General features: G+C 42.1%; 1 protein-coding gene across 2 annotated transcripts in view; it reads left to right on the forward strand.

Moving 5' to 3' along the window:
* Positions 1-26,239, forward strand: part of LOC126281935 (cytochrome P450 6a2-like) — a 118,877-nt gene that overhangs the window by 20,695 nt on the left and 71,943 nt on the right. For both annotated transcript variants that reach the window (XM_049981278.1, XM_049981280.1), the window contains exon 2: positions 1,930-2,254. In XM_049981278.1, the coding sequence (XP_049837235.1) occupies positions 1,930-2,254 (325 nt within the window). The remainder of the gene's footprint in view (positions 1-1,929; positions 2,255-26,239) is intronic.

The raw sequence follows: 26,239 nt of genomic DNA on the forward strand, positions 1-26,239 counted from the left end.
GGTGTGATTCTGGTTGACTTTTTGGAGCAGAGATGCACAATAAATTCTGTTCAATACGTCACAACCCTCAAAAAACTTAAAGCACGTCTTCAGCCAGTTCGCCCAACAAAATCAATGGCAGATGTTCTTCTTTTGCATGACAATGCAAGACCACACACCTCTGACGAGATTGTCAAAATTGGATGGGAAGTTTTGCCTCATCCCCCATACAGCCCTGACCTGGCACCATCAGACTTCCATCTGTTCGGGCCACTAAAAGAAGCTCATCGTGGGATTAATTTTTAAGATGAGGAGGCCGTCAAAACATCCATGCGTCAATGGCTTAGGAAGCAGAGCTGTGATTTTTACCGTGCTGCGATACATGCCCTTGTTCAAAGATGCACCAAAACTGTAGAGATGGGCGGAGATTACATTGAAAAATGACAAAATGATCCTCAATGTTGTGGTTTTCAACCTATGTAATTGCATTTAAATTTCCTGACAATTAAACGTAGAAAAAAAAATAGGAGGCATTACTTTTTGACTGACCCTCGTATGTTAAATAATGTCTTTCATGAAACATGTCCACTCCAAATCAAAGTTCTCTGTGATTTCGGATTGTGGGGTTTGAATAAGATCACTGAAAATATTTCACCCTGCCGCCTGTTAGGAAAATCATCGAATTTTTTTAAGGGATGTCGAAAATTGCAGTTTGCTTTTTCAGATCTGCGGTATGGTTAAATTTCGGTGAAGCCGACTCAAAACTTTTTCGCAATAACCTAGTCTTTAAAACATGCCACCTGCCTCACAATATTTTTGAAATTATGTTATATCTGGAGTTCTATAAACAATGCAGACGATTTTGAATAACACTTTTCCTTAAAATTATATTTTCAGCATACACTTACACTAATTCTGCAATGAACAGCAGTCAGATTCAAATCAGCAAAAGAATGCGAGGCTGTTGCAAATGAGAAAGCGAATGCTAATGAAGGAGTCAGCATTGTTTCGTCACTTACGTATCAATTATGAAACAACATTCTCGTCACGTATGACGTGTTACGTCTCCACCATTCATCTTAACCTTGGTCTTACATAATCTTAGCCCATGTGCTTGAGCATTAACTGTTATTACTTATGCATATCTGAGGAACCGCCAAACTACGTGAAAACTCTAAACTTGAGGAAAGAGCCGCCACTCTTCCTAACTCCAAAATTTATATTGCACTCCGTCTTCAGGCCACGAGTGGCCTACCGGGACCATCCGACCTCCGTGTCATCCTCAGAGGAGGGAGGATACTTATAGGAGGGGCGTGGGGTCAGCACACCGCTCTTCCGGTCGTTATGATGGTGTTCTTAACCAAAGCCGCTACTATTCGGTCGAGTAGCTCCTCAATTGGCATCACGAGGCTGAGTGCACCCCGAAAAATGGCAACAGCGCATGGCGGCTGGATGGTCCCAACAGTGCTTAACTTCGGCGATGTCACGGGAACCGCTGTATCCACAGCGGAAAATTTTTATTGGATTTTGTTAATTTTCTCTCACATACGCTTTTGTTGGTACTACCGGACTGCATTTAGTATCCTCCCTAGTTCAGCCATTTTCAGTTAATTTGATAACTAAATGGTAAAACCCGTCAGCTGTTTTCAGCGTCTCACTTCTTGTGCTTTAATTGTGTTCACATTCACATTACCACATCTTTTCGACACACTGTCCACTTGGATCACCCGTTTATCTCATTTTTCGTGTCCTTTATCTTCTCTGACGGAGTTCGGTGTCGTTTCGTCCTTTCACTTTGTACTTCAATTACATATTCGAATTTCCAAATTTTTTCCTTGATTTCTTTAACTACTTTGCTCTGATGACTTTTGGTGCATGCCGATTTCATAATGTTGCCACTTCAACTGTACGTCTGCGCGAAAGAAGCAATGCTTTACATACCTACCGCAGGTTCAGTCCAGAGAGCGTGGAGGTGGACCCTCTGGGCCAGCACCTGTTCGGCATGTGCGCCGCCCTCTGGAGGGAGATGCGGCCCCGCATGTCGGCCGCCTTCTCCGTCAGCTCGTGCCGGCGCGACTTCTGCCTGGTGCGGCTCTGCTGCGACCGCCTGCAGCTCTTCGTGCAGGAGGCCCTCCAGGGCCGCAGCAGCCGCGAGTTCGACCTCAAGGACCTGCTCGCGTCCTTCACCACCGACGTCATCGGCATGAGCGCCTTCGGCATCGAGTGCGGAGCCATCGACGACCCTCACTCGCAGTTCCGGCGTATCAGTGGTATGGTAAGTCAGCACGACGGCTGTCGCTCGACTCGGAGGTAGCCCGCTGCGATAGTGACTGCGAAAGAAATTCCCGTCACCCGTGAGGGCTCAGTAAGAGGAAAACACTTGGTGTTATAAGGTCCCTGATCAACAGACATTTGGATCAAAACCGTTGCTCCTCCAAATTGTGGGATGAACTGAGATCCTGTGGCACTTTTGATGGTGAGCCGTTCGTTGCATTGTGACATTCATACAGGCGAACCTCCCAGTAATGAACGCCGGTCGCCGGCTGCAGGCTTCATTCTATTCCTCCTTCCGTCATTGTACCACACGACATTCACATCACACATACTAACACCGTCACCCACATTCAACATATCCATTCGAGATACCGCACTCACACACTGCACTGAATATGGCCACTGTGTGGAGAGGAAGGAAATCCATTCCGACTAAGCAGGTGAGTGACCCTCGGAATTTCCAGTGAACAGTAATAACCAACGATGCTTTCTATCTGTACTGAAGTTGTCAGAGGGCGCTTAGGGCTTGAATCATGTAACACGTTACGTAAGTCAAATTCACGATTAATAGTATGATTTGCGACGTGTCAGCAGAAGAAACATGTTGTTGATGTTCTTGTTGTTGTGGTCTTCAGTCCTGAGACTGGTTTGATGCAGCTCTCCATGCTACTCTATCCTGTGCAAGCTTCTTCATCTCCCAGTACCTGCTGCAGCCTACATCCATCTGAATCTGCTTAGTATATTTTTCTCTTGGTCTCCATCTCCGATTTTTACCCTCCCCGCTGCCCTCCAATACTAAATTGGAGATCACTCGATGTCTCAGAATATGTCCTACCAACCGATCCCTTCTTCTAGTCAAGTTGTGCCACAAGTTCCTCTTCTCCACAATTCTGTTCAATACTTCCTTATTAGTTATGTGACCTACCCATCTAATTTTCAGCATTCTTCTGCATCACCACATTTCGGAAGCTTCTATTCTCTTATTGTCCAATCTATTTATCGTCCATGTTTCACTTCCATACATGGCTACACTCCATACAAATGCTTTCAGAAATGACTTCCTGACACTTAAATCTATACTCGATGTTAACAAATTTCTCTTCTTCAGAAACGCTTTCCTTGCCATTACCAGTCTACTTTTTATATCCTCTCTAGTTCGACCATCATCAGTTATTTTTCTCCCCAAATAGCAAAACTCCTTTACTACTTTAAGTGTCTCATTTCCTAATCTAATTCCCTCAGCATCACCCGACTTAATTCGACTACATTCCATTATCCTCGTTTTGTTTTTGCCGATGTTCATCTTATATCCTCCTTTCAAGACACTGTCAATTCCATTCAACTGCTCTTCCAAGTCCTTTGCTGTCTCTGACAGAATTACAATGTCATCGGCGAATCTCAAAGTTTTTATTTCATCTCCATGGATTTTAATACCTACTCCGAATTTTTCTTTAGTTTCCTTTACTGCTTGCTCAATATACAGATTGAATAACATCGAGCAGATACTACAACCCTGTCTCACTCCCTTCTCAACCGCTGCTTCCCTTTCATGTCCCTCGACTGTTATAACTGCCATCTGTTTTCTGTACAAATTGTAAATAGCCTTTCGCTCCCTGAATTTTACCCCTGCCACCTTTAGCATTTGAAAGAGAGTATTCCAATAAACATTGTAAAAAGCTTTCTCTAAGTCTACAAATGCTAGAAACGTAGGTTTGCCTTTCCTTAATCTTTCTTGTAAGATAAGTCGTAAGGTCAGTATTGCCTCACGTGTTCCAGTATTTCTACGGAATCCAAACTGATCTTCCCCGATGTCGGCATCTACTAGTTTTTCCATTCGTCTGTAAAGAATGCGCGTTAGTATTTTGCAGCTGTGGCTTATTAAACTGATTGTTCGGTAATTTTCACATCTGTCAACAACTGCTTTCTTTGGGATTGGAATTATCATATTGTTCTTGAATTCTGAGGGTATTTTGCCTTTTCCACACATCTTGCTTACCAGATGGTAGAGTTTTGTCAGTACTGGCTCTCCCAAGGCCGTCAGGAGTTGCAGTGCAATGTTGGCTACTCCGGGGCCCTTGTTTCCACTCAGGTCTTTCAGTGCTCTGTCAATCTCTTCACGCAGTATCGTATCTCCCATTTCATCTTCATCCACATCCTCTTCCATTTCTATAATATTGTCCTTAACTGCATCGCCCTTGTATAGACCCTCTATATACTCCTTCAACCTTTCTGCATTCCATTTTTTGCTGAGAACTGGATTTCCATCTGAGCTCTTGATGTTCATACAAGTGGTTCTCTTCCAACGCTATGCCATACAAGGAACTGTTACAGAGAAATCTCTTTATATTTAGAAACACTTTTTCCATCAGTCAGACATTTTATTTCCTTGGGTAGACACTGAAAGAGTGCTATAACTGCCTATTTCACTGCTTACTTTGCCTTAGTTAGACTCATTTAAAGACAATGCAAATCATTTTTTCTTTTAGTGTCGTGAATATCTCCGTTACTCTCAGACTTACATGGATTGTTGATAACAAATTTTATTAGTGAATAATAAATAAGTAACAATATTAATGTATAGTAATAATATAGTAACAATATTAATAATAACAATAACAACAATAATAATAATAATTCCGTGTGGCTAAGTGGTGTGGTTCTAGTCTTTCAATCAGACTCCTCTCCGTCGACTTTCGTGCCCCTAATCTAGGCTAGTTATCCAAATTTGGAAAAGAAACCTACCGTTCAACGCGAAATCCAAACCACGTATCGTTTCTGAGACTCCTCACATCGTTGAGAGGTAAAGCCTGGTTAAAAGGCAAAGTGACCTGTTTGTTTAAAACCATTCAGATACTTTCACAAAACATCATTTACTAATTTATCTTTTGGTGTGTCTTTGCTTACTTTCATAACAATCTTTGTATTATCTGCAAACAGGACGAATCTGTCTCCTGGTTGAAATAAACTGACAGGTCATTAACATAAAGCAATAACAGTAGTGGGTCAACGAACGAACCTTGTGGGACATCCACTCCATTATCTCCCCATGCAGATGATTTGGCGTTCCTATTTGTATTACTTGAACAGCCTGAGGTAACTTTCCTCATTCTGTTTCTTATAAAAGAAATAAACCAGACATTTTCTGAACTATGTATTTCATAAATACTTAACTTCTCTCATACTATATTATGATTGACAAAATGAGTTACCTTCGATAAATCACAGAAGATCCCAACTGGTGTCATATTGTCATTTAAAAAATTTGCTATGTACATATCCCGAGTTAATGATGAATTATGGAAGTGACTAAGAACTTTTTAAATTACAGACTCAAAAATATTATTGTTTTATCAAACAGATACTAACTCTTACTTTTTACAGCTATGATGGTATTCCTTACTTCACATAGGGGATTAATGTTTAATTTTTATTTCGCTACATGTCCTCTGTACTGCATCTTCAGCATACTGTTTTGCTTTCTCTTCCGAACGATTGGAGGCAGTTGTCTCAACTTGTTTTTTAAAAAAGAATTATTAAACATGTTTCCACTACATGAACTGCCTTTTACAATGTTCCCACTCTATTTAGGAAATATTGTCAGCTTTTCTGGCTGTCTATATGTTACCAATATATCATACTTATTTGATTTTATTACCTGTTACGTCAATTTCAGACAAGGTTTTCATATTCTGGTTTTTTTACAACTTTTTTAATATGATACTTTACTGTTTTTAATAAGACAGTTGTTGTGAATGCTTTGTATGAGTATTTTACTGTTGTGAGGGCTTCCAGCTATAATCCAAGATTTCTATAATGACTTGCCATCATTATAATTAATTAGGCTTTCCCGGCGTAATAAGTGTTGAAAGTCTCTTTGGGTTTGCTGCAGGATCCTAAAATCAACTTGACTCGATATTTCGGCGATACAATTGTTCGCCATCTTCAGGAAATGCTGTTTCTGCTGATGGGTCCCGCTGAGAACTGACGCAAGCTTTTAATTCGACGTCCTATATAAGCCACCGTTCAGTACACGACGCATGCGCCGCCCATCACGGTTTCTGCCTTACAAAGCAGGGTGGGGGCGCCGCCCTTAGTGAAACACTGGTGGCAACAATATATCGCAATCAAGGCTGCACCGAAGAACGTTCAGTTTTGATGCGAGATATTACAGGATTCCACGTTTAGCTAAGAGTAAACCCATTGTCTCCGTCGATTAAATTATCAGCCAACCTAATTTCAATCGCCTCTTTACAGACACTATTCCAAAAACCGGAAACGTTGGAAATCACAATAGTTTCCTCAAATTTCGTTTTGTGTCCCTCATTTAAGCAGTGTTCTGCTACGGTCGATTTTTCCGGCTGTTGTAGCCTTGTGCGACGGCGACGTTCCACACACCTCTCATGCACTGTGCGAATAGAAAGGCCAACGTAAGCTCTCCCACATTGACAAGGGATTTTGTACAGCCCGGGTTTCCAAAGTCCCAAATCATCCTTCCTAGGTAATGACATCAAGTACCTCTACGGGGAGGAGATGGTGAAACTTCTACAAAAGTTAGATTAACTTCGGAGGAAGAAAGGAAAGTTGTTGAGTACACTCGCCTTCTTGCTGAGATGCCATGACGAAGGTGTTATTCCAAATTTCGCCAGGTTAATTCATTTTATTAATAGTTGTTGTTGTTGTGGTCTTCAGTCATGAGACTGGTTTGATGCAGCTCTCCATGCTACTCTATCCTGTGCAAGCTTCTTCACCTACCAGTACCTACTGCAACCTACATCCTTCTGAATTTGCTTAGTGTATTCATTTCTTGGTCTCCCTCTACGATTTTTACCCTCCACGCTGCCCTCCAATACTAAAGTGGTGATCCCTTGAGGCCTCAGAACATGTCCTACCAACCTATCCCTTCTTCAGGTCAAATTGTGTCACAAACGTCTCTTCTCCCCAATCCAATTCAATACTTCCTCATTAGTTATGTAATCTACCCATCTAATCTTCAGCATTCTTCTGTATCACCACATTTCTAAAGCTCCTATTCTCTTCTTGTCCAATCTATTTATCGTCCATGTTTCACTTCCACACATGGCTACACTCCATACAGATACTTTCAGGAACGACTTCCTGACATTTAAATCTATACTCGATGTTAACAAACTTCTCTTCTTCAGAAACGCTTTCCTTGCCGTTGCCAGTCTACATTTTATATCCTCTCTAGTTCGACCGTCATCAGTTATTTTGCTCCCCAAATAGCAAAACTCCTTTACTACTTTAAGTGTCTCATTTCCTAATCTAATTCCCTCAGCATCACCCGACTTAATTCGACTACATTCCAGTATCCTCGTTTTGTTTTTGCCGATGTTCATCTTATATCCTCCTTTCAAGACACTGTCAATTCCATTCAACTGCTCTTCCAAGTCCTTTGCTGTCTCTGACAGAATTACAATGTCATCGGCGAACCTCAAAGTTTTTATTTCATCTCCATGGATTTTAATACCTACTCCGAATTTTTCTTTAGTTTCCTTTACTGCTTGCTCAATATACAGATTGAATAACATCGTAGGTTTGCCTTTCCTTAATCTTTCTTGTAAGATAAGTCGTAAGGTCAGTATTGCCTCACGTGTTCCAGTATTTCTACGGAATCCAAACTGATCTTCCCCGATGTCGGCATCTACTAGTTTTTCCATTCGTCTGTAAAGAATGCGCGTTAGTATTTTGGAGATGTGACTTATTAAACTGATAGTTCGGTAATTTTCACATCTGTCAACAACTGCTTTCTTTGGCATTGGGTATTTCGCCTTTTCCATACATCTTGCTCACCAGATGGTAGAGTTTTGTCAGAACTGGCTCTCCCAAGGCCGTCAGTAGTTGCAGTGGAATGTTGGCTACTCCGGGGCCCTTGTTTCGACTCAGGTCTTTCAGTGCTCTGTCAATCTCTTCACGCAGTATCGTATCTCCTATTTCATCTTCATCCACATCCTCTTCCATTTCTATAATATTGTCCTTAAGTGCATCGCCCTTGTATAGACCCTCTATATACTCCTTCCACCTTTCTGCATTCCATTTTTTGCTGAGAACTGGATTTCCATCTGAGCTCTTGATGTTCATACAAGTGGTTCTGTTACCTCCAAAGATCTCTTTAATTTTCCTGTAGGCAGTATCTATCTTACCCCTAGTGAGATAAGCCTCTACATCCTTACATTTGCCCTCTATCCATCCCTTCTTAGCCATTTTGCACTTCCTGTCAATCCCATTTTTGAGACGTTTGTATTTCTTTTTGCCTGCTTGATTTACTGCATTTTTATATTTTTTCCTCTCATCAATTAAATTCAATATTTCTTCTGTTACCCAAGGATTTGTACTAGCCCTCGTCTTTTTACCAAATTGATCCTTTGCTGCCTTCACTACTTCATCCCTCAAAGCTACCCATTCTTCTTCTACAGTATTTCTTTCCCCCATTCCTGTCAATTGTTCCCTTATGCTCTCCCTGAAACTCTCTACAACCTCTCGTTCTTTCAGTTTATCCAGGTCCCACCTCCTTAATTTCCCAACTTTTTGCAGTTTCTTCAGTTTTAATCTACAGGTCATAACCAACATATTGTGGGCACAGTCCACATCTGCCCTATAAATGTCTTACAATTTAAAACCTGGTTCCTAAATCTCTGTCACACCATTATATAATCTGTCTGATACCTTTTAGTATCTCCAGTGTTCTTCGATGTATACAACCTTCTTTCATGATTCTTAAACCAAGTGTTAGCTATGATTAAAATGTGCTCTGTGCAAAATTCTACCAGGCGGCTTCCTCTTTCATTCCTTAGCCCCAATCCATATTCACCTACTACGTGTCCTTCTTTCCCTTTTCCTACTACCGAATTCCAGTCACCCAGTACTACTAAATTTTCGTCACCCTTATTAATAGTAAGAAAGCTAATAGGATAAAGGAACGTGCAAGCCAAGCACTTTTAAAAGAACGCATTAGTTTTACCCGTCGACAGCTGGATATTGTTTCCAAAGATTTGTTTTGTTTACATTTGAGCTTGTCCTCGCAGCTTTCAAGGGATGTTTGGCAGTGGGTTGATGATTCCACGAAGGCGCTGTCAGATGGGACACATAGGAGCGCCGTTACCAGACAATCCTCGAAACTTGAACGGCTTCTTTCTCGTTCTACAGCATCAGAAGTGGATAAGTGTCGGCGTATTGTGATTAATCTCTCTAACAAGGCGTTGGATGGGCCCACAGTGTCGATATTGAAGAAAGGTTTAAATTTTTTGCCCACTCCCAAGAGACTTCCTATCACAGAGTTCATATGCTCTGTAGAACAAGCAGTAAACAGCCTACCCGAGGATCAAGCAGAGGAAATAAGGCAGGAAGTGTCGCACACATTACGTCGGGCTCGACCACCGCGGGATAACATCTCTTCCGCAGAGAGAGCAGCCATTCGTTCCCGATGACGGAGTAGTAGTTTCACCAGCTGGCGAGGGGAATGCCACTGTTGTAATGACGCGGGATGATTATGTCCTAAAAATGGATTCACTTCTCAACCACCCGGCGTACAGAAGACTATCTAATGGCCACACAGAAAGGATCAAACGTAAGACACTTTCACTGTTGAAAAAAAGTTCGTTGTCAGATGATTTACGTAAGAAACTTCATCCTGGTGCTGCCGTTCCGCTTAGGTTGTATTGTCTGCGTAAGTTGCATAAGGAAGGGGTTCCTCTACGCCCTATTGTTAGTAATTTGGGTGCACCCACTTATAACCTGCCAAAGTACTTATCATCTGCCCTCAGTCCATTTGTTGGCAAGTGTGTGCACCATATATCCAGTTCGGTGGGTTTTATTCGACCATTGGGATCTTTGAAGTTGAGTACTTCAGATCTGTTAGTGAGTTTCGATGTGGTATCCATATTTACGCGAGTTCCTCTGGAAGAGTCCCTTAGTTTGATCAGTGAAAACCTGGATGAAGAGTTGGTGAAGGTTAGTCGTCATGTGCTGGCCTCCACGTATTTTTTACTTAACGGTAACATTTTTGAACAGAATGACTGAGTCGCTATGGGTAGTCCTTTGTCACCCATAGTCGCCAATTTATTTATGGAGGACTTCGAGGCCATGGCACTGAGGACTTCAGCTTTGCAACCAACACGCCTCTGGAGATACGTGGACGATACCTTCTTCGTCTGGCCGAATGGACGTGATGCTCTTAACAGATTTTTGGACCACTTCAACTGTCTTCATCTCCGTATCAAATTTACTATGGAAGTTGAAAATGATGGGATGCTTCCATTTTTAGACGTAATGGTTTATAAAAAACCAGATGAAACTTTGGGACAAAGTGTTCACCGAAAGCCGACACACACAGATTTTTTCATCCACCACACCAACGTAGTGGCGTCCTTAGGACTTTGGTACGGAGAGCATATGCCATTTCCGACGCAGCCAGCTTAACGCAAGAACTTGAGCATTTGATGACTGTTTTTAAGGAAAATGGATACACCGAGAAACAGATTCGTCGGGCTTTGAAATTTGGACCATCTCCGGAGGCATACGAAGAGTAACATAGATCTGTGGCCTTTCTTCCTTATGCTGAAGCCTTATCGTTAAGATTGGACAAATTTTAAGGAATTTTAACATTGAGTGTGTGTTCCGTCCAACTTCTAAGATTAGGGCTCTTCTCGGCTCTGTGAAGGATGATTTGGGACTTAGGAAACCCGGGTTGTACAAAGTCCTGTGTCAATGTGGGAAAGCTTACGTTGTCCTTTCTATTCGCACAGTGCATGACAGGTGTGTAGAACATCGCCGTCACACGAGGCTACAACAGCCGGAAAAATCGACCGTAGCAGAACACTGCCTAAATGAGGGGCACTAAATGAAATTTGAGGAAACTGTTGTGATTGCCAACATTTCCGGTTTTTGGAATAGTGTCTATAAAGAGGCGATTGAAATTCCGTTGGCTGATAATTTAATCAACAGAGACAGTTGGTTTACTCTTAGCAAAACGTGAAGTCCTGTGTTATCTCGCATCAAAACTGAACGTTCTTCGGTGCGGCCTTGATTGCGATATATCGTTGCCAGCAATGTTTCACTAAGGGCGGCGCCACCTCCCTGTTTAGTAAGGCAGAAACCGTGATGGTCGGCGCATGCGCCGTGTACTGAACGGTGGCCTATATAGGACGTCGAATTCCAAACTTGCGTTAGTTCTCAGCGGGACTCATCAGCAGAAGCAGCATTTCCTGAAGATGGCGAACAGTTGGATCACCGAAATATCGAGTGAAGTTGATTTTAGGATCCGGCAGCAAACCCGAAGAGACTTTCAAGGCATCATTATAATTAATTATCTTTTTAGGAAAACTACTTTCAAAAATGGAGAAAAACTAAGAACTATATTGAATTTTGAACTCGTTTAGAAGTACACCACAGTTCACAGTTTTTAAACTTTCTTTAAATACTTCAGTAATTTTGTCATGAATCACACTCACTTTTCACTTATGTTTTTCTGAAGTGCATGTGGAGCTAAGTTATACAATTTAACTAACTGTGATTCATGCCTGACAATTTGTTTACCACTTTATCGACATGATTCTGCGTATTGAATGAATACATTATCCAATAAGATATCTGTATTAACTTGGATGGGAAAATTTGTGACTGACTTATAAGTGGCTAAACGCGCCACGATACGTGCCGGATTCTTTCAAGAAATTTACATTAATATCACCAAAAAATAATAACCATTCCTTCCAACTGACAGACAACACAATAATTCATCAAAATAATTCATGAAACATTTCCAGTTACCCAGTCTCCCGTCTACTATCTACTGTTACTGCACTAATTGCAGTTATTAAATTTCGGTAAAGCTACTCATATTGATCTATACAAAATTTTGCATACTCCAACATTTTCGTATTTATATCTCATTCTTATCAATGTGACAGCACGTCCTTGTCCCATATTAGATCTACATTGATAGGCAGCCAACATATTGACATTTGCATTAAAATTTTCTTTCCCTGTGGCTACATAGCATTCAGAATGAAAAATGGCATCAGTTTCTTTCTAGGTACTAACTTCTTGCAAACTAAGTAACAACTTACACTACTTCTGCTTTCGAATAGGCCAGCTAAGGACCACTATATTCAACTTTTCAGCCTGGATAGGGACTTGATGTTTGCCCAGTAATCCCTCGTCCTCTGGCTATAATTCTCTTTTCTATCCTTTGTCCAAAGGGCTCCGATCTTTTTACGGAGCGACCTGTTCTGAAACCTCTTCTCTTTTAGTATCCATCTGAGAAATGCTCGACTTATAATGTCAATTGTAGTTACGTTCAGTTTCTGAATATCTTTTCTGACTTCTGTAAGCCATGGTGTCACGGTCTTCCTGCTTTTCCAGTAGTTGAGAAGGCGAGACGTCTCCTCCTGGATACATCTATGAGTTTCTCAGTATGATTGTACAGCTCCAAGTTTGATTGTCTTCTGTACTCCCATCTGTTTTTATTACCAGAATTTTTCTCAGTATCTTCCTCTCCTGTATCTCTAGTTTATATGTCAAGCCTTTCCTGTTAAGATTTAAGCATTCTGTGGAACATAGGGCTTTAGGGCGGATAGTTTTGAATAGCAAGATAGGCTTGATTGATCGATACGCTAACTGTAACTAATTAATCCGAGTTTTGGTGCTCGTTCTTCTAATAGATTAGGTTCCAACCATTCTCATAGATACTTCAGTCTGTCAACTTTCTCAATTTATCTTGTTCCAGCTGTAGCTCACTGTGAGTTTCACTAATGTTGGTGAGGTCTTTTGCCTTTTCTAGTGACGATTGAAGTACTACCTTGGCTGCCCGGAGTTTGAACATATTGAGCTGCTTTACTGCTCCTTCCACTGAGTTTGTTGTAAGTGTCAATCATCCGCGAAAGGTAAACAGTCGACTACTAGTCCCTTCCTTTTTTGTCCCAGGTAAATACCGCTCGGCATATTTGGTACTTCAATTTCTTTCGCCACTCTCTTATCACTTTGTCCAGTGCACAGTCGAAGAGAAGAGGTGAAAGTCCATATCCCTGGCTAGCTCCTGTCTTTATCTCGAAGCTTTCTGAAAGTGTTCCCCTGAACTTTACTCGTGATCTAGTGTTACTCAGGGTCTTCTAGATACGTAATTACACTAATGTAATTATAATATATTTAAAACAACAAGATTCATTTCGGTTTTTTCAAAAATGGTTCAAATGGCTCTAAGCACTATGGGACTTAATTGCTGAGGTCATCAGTCCCCTGGAACGTAGAACTACTTAAACCTAACTAACCTAAGGACATCACACACATCCATGACCGAGGCAAGGATTCGAACCTGCAACCTTAGCGATCGCGCGGTTGCAGACTGTAGCGCCTAGAACCGCTCTTCCACTCCCGCCGGCCGTTTCGGTTAGCTTCTAACCTCTAATTTACGTGATGGTAAACGACCACAATCTCGCAGAGGAATTAGAACGTTAGTACAACTAAAAAAAATGTGAGGTGGTGTAACCTTATTCACTCAGCTGAAGTTCGTTGAACTAAATTTGGAAATGAAATCCTTAGGAATGCTTTACTATACAGACGCCAAACTAGCTGCAGACATCAGATAGTTGAGAATATGAAACGTTTATTGGGAATGGCAGAAGAAACTCGCCTGAAGAACGAAAATACGTCACCACTGAGTAAAGTATTCTGTGAATGTATATGCCTGAAAAATAGCTCATATAGAAGTAAAATATGGAGAATAAACTCTTCATACAAGAAAAAATTGAATAATTTGAAAAGTTTCCAGAATGAGATTTTCACTTTGCAGCGGAGTGTGCGCTGATATGAAACTTCCTGGCAGATTAAAACTGTGTGCCCGTCCGAGACTCGGGACCTTTGCCTTTCGCAGGCAAGTGCTCTACCATATGAGGTACCGAGGCACGACTGACGCCCTGTACTCACAGCTTTACTTCTGCCAGTATCTCGTCTCGTCTCGGTCGGGCACACAGTTTTAATCTGCCAGGAAGTTTCACTTTGAAAAGCGGTGCAACAGAAGAATGCTGTAGATTATGTGAATAACTCAGATAGTAATGAAAAGGTTCTGACTCGAAGTATCCCTCAAGAAGGAATAAGTAAATAGGACAAATCCTGAAGCTTTCTTTATCACCTTTGTCGAGAAGTTTGTTAAGAGACCTGCCACCAATTTTTGGGCTAAACAGAAATACAGCTATCTCGGTTACCAATATAACTTTTACTAACATCTCGTTATTACGCATTTTGGGATATCCCCATCATGAGATGTGTGGCATAAACCTGTGATATAAGACAAGCAGTTAAATTTGCAGATACATATTTCAACAATGCATTGAAGCTGACAGATATACCTGTCAGAAACCATAAACAGTTCTACATTCAGGAAAACCTTCAGTAACAAATCTGACACAAGAAATACAACATAGCACAAAGTGAATTTGATAAATTTCTGCCGCGTTGTACTGCTTGTGTCAGTCTGGATATTGTGGTCTGCTGGAATGTAGTATTAACTACTTTGTGCCATGTTGCACTGCATCTGTTAGTTTGGATACTGTAGTCTACCGGGATCTGATATAATTGTTTACTTAGCGCCTTGATGAGCTGCTTGTATCAGTTCGGATACTGTCGTCTGTTGGAGTCTATCAAAATTGTTTATGTTACGCCTCGTTGTTCACCTGTGTAAGTTTCGGCACTGGAAGTAGTAGGAAGCAACACAGGACTGTATATGCGTTTTACAGTTATGTCTCTCAGCGTCATTGCTTTCTCGATTTCATATATGCAGGGTGTTTGTCTTATCTTTACACATGTAAATACCTTGAAACCGAGGCATCGTAGGAAAATAATGTTCTAGATGAAAACTTAATATTAGCAAAGGAGACGTCTGCCTGTGCTAGAACTGGCCACCTGATAATCGCCTCTCGTACCTGGGCGGTGTCGCCTTCGTTTGTTCAAATGTTAGCCTCTCATTTTTACTACATATTCGGATTTTAAACTAAAAAGTACTTACTGTTAACTCAAAACATTGTTTTCCGTTCGTGGCACATGACGCCGTAATAGATAGATATTAATTTTGGCTATTTTAGCTGAAAGATGTCAAGTTGATTCCATATTTCTAGACTTCCGGAAAGCTTTTGACACCGTTCCTCACAAGCGACTTCTAATCAAGCTGCGGGCCTATGGGGTATCGTCTCAGTTGTGCGACTGGATTCATGACTTCCTGTCAGGAAGGTCGCAGTTCGTATTAATAGACGGCAAATCATCGGGTAAAACTGAAATGATATCAGGTGATCCCCAGGGAATCGTACTGGTACCTCTGCTGTCCCTGATCTATACAAATGACCTGGGTGACAATCTGAGCAGTTCTCTTAGGTTGTTCGCAGATGATGCTGTAATTTACCGTCTAGTAAGGTCATCTGAATACCAGTATTAGTTGCAAAGCGATTTTGAAAAGATTGCTGTACGGTGTGGCAGGTGGCATTTGACGCTAAATAACGAAAAGTGTGAGGTGATCCACATGAGTTCCAAAAGAAATCCGTTGGAATTCGATTACTCGATAAATAGCACAAATCTCAAGGCTATCACTTCAACTAAGTAACTGGGCTTAAAATTACTAACAACTTCAGTTGGAATGATCATTTCTTGCTTGTGGGGTAGGCTAGCCAAAGATTGCGTTTCATTGGCAGGACACTTAGAAAATGCAACAAGTTGACTGAAGAGACAGCTTACACTACACTCGTTGGTCCTGTGTTAGAATATTGCTGCGCGGTGTGGGATAGTTACCACGTGGGATTGACGGAGGACATCGAAAGGGCGCAAAAAAGGGCAGCTCGTTTTGTATTATGACGTAATAGGGGAGAGAGTGTGGCAGATATGATACGCGAGTTGGGATGGAATTCATTAAAGCAAAGACGTTTTACGTGCACGGCTAGATCTATTTTAGAAATTACAGTCACCAACGTTCTCTTCCGAAAGCGAAAATATTTTGTTGAGCCCAACCTACATAGGTAGGAAAGATCATCAAAATAAAATAAGAGAAATCAGAGCTCGAACAGAAAAGTTTTGTTGTTCGTTTTTCCCGCGCGCTCTTCGGGAGTAGAATGGTAGAGGGGTAGTGTGATCGTGGTTCGATGATCCCTCTGCCAAGCACTTAAATGTGAATTGCAGAGTAATCATGTAGATGTAGATGTGGAAGAAACGACGCGTTTGGTTTTATGTTTCATTTACAATGTAAATGTATTTGTGCTCTAACAACTGACATTATTGTTCAAACATTGCATGAGTCTTTTAAATTTGATTCTACCGTACAATAAGTGCGGTTAGCGGTTTCAATCTCTGGTTAGAAACTGCGTTTAGCGCGCTCCAGTAACAACTACGTTGATGTAACAGTTTTCTGAGTCCATCGGGATGCTTTATATCGGTGAGTCCCTTTGCCTCTCACCATTGCGGTCCTTGACTTGGTGAGAGCCATTTCCCTCACCATTGTCTAGCTTGATTGCGACGGGCATCCATGAGAGGTGAACTTGTCACTACATGGACATTTTAGCTTATTACAACCGCTGTGGTGTGTATTCCGCTGGTAGGTGTGTAGCGGCCAGCCTTGAAGTTATGGCGGTTGAGTGGAAAGACACATACCGAAATCAGTCACATTGATGGCAGGGTTCGAGGGATGCCACCAACAACAAACTTTCCGATGGCTTAGCGACTCACCACAATAAACCCAGCAAGGAACAATAACCTGTAATACCATTCAAGTAGCCTGTTTGCCAAACATGTAAATATATAGCCAAAATACACTGAAGAGCCAAAGAAACTGATACGCCTATTTACAACAGTGCAGAGGCCAGCGAGCACGCACAATTGCAGCAACACGACGTGACATGGACTCCACTAATTAATATCTGAAGTAGTGCTGGAGGGAACTGACACCATGAATCCTACAGGGCTGTCCATAAATCAGTAAGAGTACGAAGGGGGTGGAGATCTCTTCTGAACAGGATGTTGCGAGGTATTGCACATATGCTGAATAATGTTCTTGTCTGGGGAGTTTGGAGACCAGCGGAAGTGTTCCTGGAGCTACTCTGCAGCAATTCTGGATGCGTGCGGTGTCGCATTTTCCTGCTGGAGTTGCCAGAGTCCTTCGGAATGCACGATGAACATGGATGGATGCAGGTGGCTAGACAGGATGATTATGTTTGTGTAACCTGTGAGAGTCGTATCCAGACATATCAGGGCTCCCATATCACTCCAAATGCAGACGTCTCACACCATTACAGAGCCTACATCTGCTTGAACAGTCCCCTGCTGACATGCAAGATCCTTGGATTCTTGAGGTGGTTTCCATACCAGTACACGGCCATCGGCGCGATGAAATTTGAAACGAGACTCGTCCGACCAGGCAAAATGTTTACAGTAATCAAAAGTGCAGTGTCGGTGTTGACGGGCCCGGGTGGCGCGTAAAGCTTTGTGTCGTGCAGTCATCAAGGGTACACGACTGAGCCTATGGCTCCGAAAACCCATATCGATGATGTTTCGTTAGTGGCTGACACTTGTTGATGTCCCAGCGTTGAAATCTGCAGCAATTTGCGGAAGGGTTGCACTTCTGTCACGTTGAACGATTCTCTTGAGTCGTTTTGGTTCCGTTCTCGCAGGATCTTTTTCCGGCCGCAGCGATGTCGGAGATCTGACGTTTTACCGGATTCCTAATATTCAAACAACACTCCAGATAATCCCCACTTCATCGCTACTTCGGAAATGTGCCCCATCGCTCGTGCAGTGGTTTAACACCACCTTCACACTGACTTAAATCTTGATAACCAGTCTCTATAGTAGCAGTAAGCAATCTAACAACTTCGCCAGACACTTGTTGTCTTATATAGGAGTGGCCGACACCAACACCGTGTTCTGCCTGCTTATGTATCCCTGTATTTGAATACGCATGCCTATACCAGTTTCTTAAACGCTTCAGTGTATTTATACTACAATCATATTTGCAACACTCAGGTTACGTTTGATCAGCATTATCAACCGTTAGAACACAAAATATTACATTTAGACTGTAAATTAAATATACAATCAAATGCGTCTGTTCTCACTTGCAAGAACAGGAAACTTAATATTTGTAGATTGCAGTGCCCTCAAGCACGGATGGGAAACAATGTTATGATTAAATGGGAGCCGGCCGCGGTGGTCTCGCGGTTCTAGATGCTCAGTCCGGAACTGCGTGACGGCTACGGTCGCGGGTTCGAATCCTGCCTCGAGCATGGATGTGTGTGATGTCAGACGATGCGTACCGTCGAGGATCGATGTCGTGAACACCTGAGGCACACTCGACTGATGTATCGGAGCAAGTCGGCGGTCGCTGAACATTGTTTGTCGGAAAATCACGCTATGGAGTATGACCGCACGAGGGTTCTGGTACAGACGTCGAGATACTGGGACAGCGTTGTTAGAGAGGCTATCGAAATTCGCACCAATGACGCCCTCATAAACCGTGACTGTGGCTATAATCTTAGCAAGGCTTGGGAACCAGCGATTGGGTTAATCAAGAGTAAATCGAGCAAACGCATAGTTGTGACGACGACGGCGGACAGAGCCATCACACCGACGTCATCTCAGACGCCATCGCAATCTGTTCCACCGCGCTACCGTGGCGCGGGGCGCGGACGGCGGAGGGAGCGCGCCGCGGGCGGAGGGTATTTAAATCGGCCGCAGCCGCGACCGAACCCAGTTCTCCTTGAGCAGCCATAGCGTACGGATCTCCGTGCCGGCACGTTCACAGGAGCTCAGTCCGTCAGTTCACCTGATGATGGCGACATGTTTGATCGCCGAAATATTGTGCCCGTTGGACACTATAGACCGGCAGTACACCCATGGATATTTTGATTAAGTTAAAACAAATTTCATTCCTGTCCTATACTGCTGTGCCGTAGATCTTATGATACGGATATCCAGAAACGTGTAATGATGACATATTAACCCAAAATTATTCTTGTGACTAAAGCTAGTGTTACTCCATGCACATCTGAGTCATCATGAAGCTTGTCATTCTGCAGTGGAGCAAATGTGGGAACTACTGTTTACAGACGGATGTGTTAGCTTGGAAGTAGTAAACTAGCACATACGGATGTAGACAGTGGTAGATACGCAGATACTAAAAGATTTGTGCCGTATAGAATACCGTACACATGTGTATCAATAAGTCTTCCGACTGAAAAAAACAACAGGACACAGTAAATCTATTGTTTCAGAACAAAAGTTCTCAGGGCACGAAGAAATTATTGCATCTTTCCGCTGTATTCTTGCAGGTTTCATTCTATTTCTCGTTTTGGTTAAATTGATGTACAGCAAATATATATACTCGCCTTAATTTGGGGCAGAATGTGAATACTGTGAATCTTAAAAAAACTTAGTGGGAACCTAGCTGCACTAAGTTAAGAGTTCATATTATTCGTTAAATCTTCCGTGTCCCCGGACAATATGCACGAAGGACACCGCAAGAAATGAACTTAGGTCTTTCCAACTCTTCACTCTCAAAACGCAATTCCGAACTGAACTTCACTTCTGGAGATTAGTTTTTAATGCTACTGACACGCTTCTATAGTGGCTTTCCAGAGTAATATTTGGTCTAGCCGTGAGGGAGTCATTGTTCACTATCATCTACAGCTGAAAAATTTTCTTCTAGCACACCACATTTGTATTCTTGTTTAAAGTAGCGGTGGTTTGAGTCCGTCTTTGGTTTGAAGGAAACGATTTATCGAATTCAGTCGTCAGTTAAACACAGTAAGAACACACCTTGTAGGGTCTCCTCTTTTCTGGCTACAACTTCTCTTCCAGAGTCACAGGGACAAATTCCAGAATCACAGTTTGTTCTTACTGGATGCGGGGTGTAATCTTTGCGTAATGATACGGCATTTCTCGTGAATAACTGCAACCTCTGTTTTGGTACGGTTGGATTTGTGCCACGCAGGGCCTAGGGCACCAATATCCGTGGTAAAGGGGGCAGGGGGCACAGCCCTCTCCCTATCTCACAGGGTAAGGAGAAAATGTAGTACAGTCAGGCGCATTTATTTCAAGAAAATATTCTAAAAGTCGGTATTACGCAAGTTTTTAACAGGGTCGTAAACGGAACCTTTTTATGACTAGTACAAGTCGCCATTATCCATCCAAAATTTTAAAAATACTCCATACCGCCCTCCCCCCCCCCCCTCCCCCGCCCCATAGTTCAGCGACCACCCCACGAACTGTCGTATCCTCATCTACATCTACTTCTAAATGATTACTCTGCTATTCACAATAAAGTGCCTGGCAGAGGGTTCAATGAACTACCTTCAAGCTGTCTCTCTACCGTTCCACTCTCGAACGGCGCGCGGGAAAAACGAGCCCTTAAATTTTTCTGTGCAAACCCTGATTTCTCTTATTTTATCGTGATGGTCATTTCTCCCTATGTAGGTGGATGCCAACAGAACGTTTTCGCAATTGGAGAAGAAAACCGGTGATTGAAATTTCATGAGAAGATCACGTCGCAACGAAAAACGCCTTTTTTTTTTTAATGATTGCCGCTCCATGTCTGTGGCACTATCTCCCCTTTTGTCGAGTTAATACAAAACGAGCCGCACTTCTTTGTACTTTCTCAAAGCCATCCGTCAGTCCCACCTGATGCAGATCCCACGCCGCACAGCAATACTCCACAACAGGGCGGACAAGCGTGGTGTAAGCAGTCCCTTTAGTAGACCCGTTGCACCTTCTAATTGTTCTGCCAATAAATCGCACTCTTTAGTTTGTTCTACCCACAGCAATATCTATTTGATAGTTCTAATATAGGTTATTTGTAATTTTAATCCCTATATATTTAGTTGAATTTACAGCCTTCAGATTTGTGTGACTCATCTGAATAACTTCACACTTTTCCTTATTAAGGGTCAATTGCCACTTTTCGCACCATACAGATATCTTATCTTAATCATTTTGTAATTCGTTTTGGTCATCTGATGATTTTACAAGACGGTAAATGACAGCATCATTTGCAAACAATCTAAGACGGCTACTAAAAGTGTCTCCTACATCGTAAATATAGACCAGGAACAATAGAGGACCTGTAACACTTCGTTGGGAAACGCCGGATATTACTTCTGTTTTACTCGATGACTTTCCGTCTATTACTACGAACTTTGACCTTATTCACAGGAAATCACGAACCCAGACGCACAACTGAGGCGATATTCCAGAGCCACGCAGTTTGGTTAGAAGACGCTTGTGAGAGACGGTGACGAAGGCATTCTGGAAATTTAAAAATATGGAATGAATTTGACGTCCCCTGTAGATAGCACTCATTACTACATGAGTATAAAGAGCTAGTTGTGTTTCGCAAGAACGATATTTTCAGAATCGCTGCTATGTGTCAATAAATCGTTTTCTTCGAGGTACTTCATTATGTTCGAATACATGTCTTGAAACCCTATGCAAACGAAGTTAATGATATGGGCCTGTAATTCAACGGATCACTCCTACTTCCCTTTTTGGTTATTGGTGTGAGTTGATCAATTGGTTGTATATAATTGATAAATATGGAGCTATTGTAACAGCATACTCTGAGAGCAACCTGACTTGCATATAGTATGGACTAGAAGCTTTTATTAAGTGATTTAAGCTGCTTTGCAACACCGAGGATATCTACTTCTATGTTTCTCGTCTTGGATGTTGTTCTTGTTTGGAACTGAGGAATATTTACTAAGTCTTCTTTGGTCAAGGAGTTTTGAAAAACCGTGTTTAACAACTCTGCTTCACTGGCACTGTCATCAGTGACTGTTATCGAGTAGTTAAGGTATTGATCCCCCCACGAACAATGGACCTTGCCGTTGGTGGGGAGGCTTGCGTGCCTCAGCGATACAGATGGCCGTACCGTAGGTGCAACCACAACGGAGGGGTATCTGTTGAGAGGCCAGACAAACATGTGGTTCCTGAAGAGGGGCAGCAGCCTTTTCAGTAGTTGCAGGGGCAACAGTCTGGATGATTGACTGATCTGGCCTTGCAACATTAACCAAAACGGCCTTGCTGTGCTGGTACTGCGAACGGCTGAAAGCAAGGGGAAACTACAGCCGTAATTTATCCCGAGGACATGCAGCTTTACTGTGTGATTAAATGATGATGACGTCCTCTTGGGTAAAATATTCCGGAGGTAAAATAGTCCCCCATTCGGATCTCCGGGCGGGGACTACTCAGGAGGACGTCGTTATCAGGAGAAAGAAAACTGGCATTCTACGGATCGGAGCGTGGAATGTTAGATCCCTTAATCGGGCAGGTAGGTTAGAAAATTTAAAAAGGGAAATGGATAGGTTAAAGTTAGATATAGTGGGAATTAGTGAAGTTCGGTGGCAGGAGGAACAAGACTTTTGGTCAGGTGACTACAGGGTTATAAACACAAAATCAAATAGGGGTAATGGAGGAGTAGGTTTAATAATGAATAGGAAAATATGAATGCGGGTAAGCTACTACAAACAGCATAGTGAACGCATTATTGTGGCCAAGATAGACACAAAGCCCATGCCTACTACAGTAGTACAAGTTTATATGCCAACTAGCTCTGCAGATGATGAAGAAATTGATGAAATTTATGATGAGATACAAGAAATTATTCAACTAGTGAAGGGAGACGAAAATTTAATAGTCATGGGTGACTGGAATTCGTCAGTAGGACAAGGGAGAGAAGGAAACATAGTAGGTGATTATGGATTGGGTCTAAGAAATGAAAGAGGAAGCCGCCTGGTAGAATTTTGCACAGAGCATAACTTAATCATAGCTAACACTTGGTTCAAGAATCATAAAAGAAGGTTGTATACATGGAAGAATCCTGGAGATACCAAAAGGTATCAGACAGATTATATAATGGTAAGACAGAGATTTAGGAATCAGGTTTTAAATTGTAGGACATTTCCAGGGGCAGATGTGGACTCTGACCACAATCTATTGGTTATGACCTGTAGGTTAAAACTGAAGAAACTGCAAAAAGGTGGGAATTTAAGGACATGGGATCTGGATAAGCTGAAAGAACCAGAGGTTGTACAGAGTTTCAAGGAGAGCATAAGGGAACAATTGGCAGCAATGGGGGAAAGAAACACAGTTGAAGAAGAATGGGTAGCTCTGAGGGATGAAGTAGTGAAGGCAGCAGAGGATAAAGTAGGTAAAAAGACGAGGGCTGCTAGAAATCCTTGGGTAACAGAAGAAATATTGAATTTAATTGATGAAAGGAGAAAATATAAAAATGCAGTAAATGAAGCAGGCAAAAAGGAATACAAACGTCTCAAAAATGAGATCGACAGGAAGTGCAAAATGGCTAAGCAGGGATGGCTAGAGGACAAATGTAAGGATGTAGAAGATTATCTCTCTAGGGGTAAGATAGATACTGCCTACAGGAAAATTAGAGAGACCTTTGGAGAGAAGAGAACCACGTGTATGAATATCAAGAGCTCAGATGGCAACCCAGTTCTAAGCAAAGAAGGGAAGGCAAAAAGGTGGAAGGAGTATACAGAAGGTTTATACAAGGGCGATGTACTTGAGGACAATATTATGGAAATGGAAGAGGATGTAGATGAAGACGAAATGGGAGGTAAGATACTGCGTGAAGAGTTTGACAGAGCACTGAAAGACCTGAGTCGAAACAAGGCCCCCGGAGTAGACAACATTCCATTAGAACTACTGACAGCCTTGGGAGAGCAAGTCAGGACAAAACTCTACCAGCTGGTGAGCAAGATGTATGAGACAGGTGAAATACCTTCAGACTTCAAGAAGAATATAATAATTACAATCCTAAAGAAAGCAGGTGCTGACAGATGTGAAAATTACCGAACTATCAGTTTAATAAGTCACAGCTGCAAAATACTAACGCGAATTCTTTACAGACGAATGGAAAAACTGGTAGATGCGGACCTCGGGGAGGATCAGTTTGGATTCCGTAGGAATGTTGGAACACGTGAGGCAATACTGACCTTACGACTTATCTTAGGAGAAAGATTAAGAAAAGGCAAACCTACGTTTCTAGCATTTGTAGACTTAGAGAAAGCTTTTGACAATGTTGACTGGAATACTCTCTTTCAAATTCTGAAGGTGGCAGGGGTAAAATACAGGGAGCGAAATGCTATTTACAATTTGTACAGAAACCAGATGGCAGTCATAAGAGTCGAGGGGCATGAAAGGGAAGCAGTGGTTGGGAAAGGAGTGAGACAGGGTTGTAGCCTCTCCCTGATGTTATTCAATCTGTATATTGAGCAAGCAGTAAAGGAAACAAAAGAAAAATTTGGAGTAGGTATTAAAATTCATGGAGAAGAAATAAAAACTTTGAGATTCGCCGATGACATTGTAATTCTGTCAGAGACGGCAAAGGACTTGGGAGAGCAGTTGAATGGAATGGACAGTGTCTTGAAAAGAGGATATAAGATGAACATCAACAAAAGCAAAACGAGGATAATGGAATGTAGTCAAATTAAATCGGGTGATGCTGAGGAAATTAGATTAGGAAATGAGACACTTAAAGTAGTAAAGGTGTTTTGCTATTTAGGAAGTAAAATAACTGGTGATGGTCGAAGTAGAGAGGATATAAAATGTAGACTGGCAATGGCAAGGAAAGCGTTTCTCAAGAAGAGAAATTTGTTAGCATCGAGTATAGATATAAATGTCAGGAAATCGTTTATGAAAGTATTTGTTTGGAGTGTAGCCATGTATGGAAGTGAAACATGGACGATAACTAGTTTGGACAAGAAGAGAATAGAAGCTTTCAAAATGTGGTGCTACAGAAGAATGTTGAAGATTAGGTGGGTAGATCACGTAACTAATGAGGAGGTATTGAATAGGATTGGGGAGAAGAGAAGTTTGTGGCACAACTTGACTAGAAGAAGGGATCGGTTGGTAGGACATGTTTTGAGGCACCAAGGGATCACAAATTTAGCATTGGAAGGCAGCGTGGAGGGTAAAAATCGTTGAGGGAGACCAAGAGATGAATACACTAAGCAGATTCAGAAGGATGTAGGTTGCAGTAGGTACTGGGAGATGAAGCAGCTTGCACAGGGTAGAGTAGCATGGAGAGCTGCATCAAACCAGTCTCAGGACTGAAGACAACAACAAAACAAAAGGTATTGATTGCGTCTTGCCACTGGTGTGCTTTATCTACATCTACATCTACATCTACATCCGTACTCCGCAAGCCACCTGACGGTGTGTGGCGGAGGGTACCCTGAGTACCTCTATCGGTTCTCCCTTCTATTCCAGTCTCGTATTGTACGTGGAAAGAAGGATTGTCGGTATGCTTCTGTGTGGGCTCTAATCTCTCTGATTTTATCCTCATGGTCTCTTCGCGAGATATACGTAGGAGGGAGCAATATACTGCTTCACTCTTCGGTGAAGGTATGTTCTCGAAACTTCAACAAAAGCCCGTACCGAGCTACTGAGCGTCTCTCCTGCAGAGTCTTCCACTGGAGTTTATCTATCATCTCCGTAACGCTTTCGCAATTACTAAATGATCCTGTAACGAAGCGCGCTGCTCTCCGTTGGATCTTCTCTATCTCTTCTATCAACCCTACCTGGTGCGGATCCCACACTGTTGAGCAGTATTCAAGCATTGGGCGAACAAGCGTACTGTAACCTACTTCCTTTGTTGTCGGATTGCATTTCCTTAGGATTCTTCCAATGAATCTCAGTCTGGCATCTGCTTTACCGACGATCAACTTTATATGATCATTCCATTTTAAATCACTCCTAATGCGTACTCCCAGATAATTTATGGAATTAACTGCTTCCAGTTGCTGAGCTGCTATTTTGTAGCTAAATGATAAGGGACCTACCTTTCTATGTATTCGCATCACATTACACTTCGCTACATTGAGATTCAATTGCCATTCCGTGCACCATGCGTCAATTCGCTGCAGATCCTCCTGCATTTCAGTACAATTTTCCATTGTTGCAACCTCTCGATACACCACAGCATCAT

The sequence above is a fragment of the Schistocerca gregaria genome, chromosome 7, assembly GCF_023897955.1.
Source record: "Schistocerca gregaria isolate iqSchGreg1 chromosome 7, iqSchGreg1.2, whole genome shotgun sequence".
NCBI classification, from domain to species: Eukaryota; Metazoa; Arthropoda; class Insecta; order Orthoptera; family Acrididae; genus Schistocerca; species Schistocerca gregaria.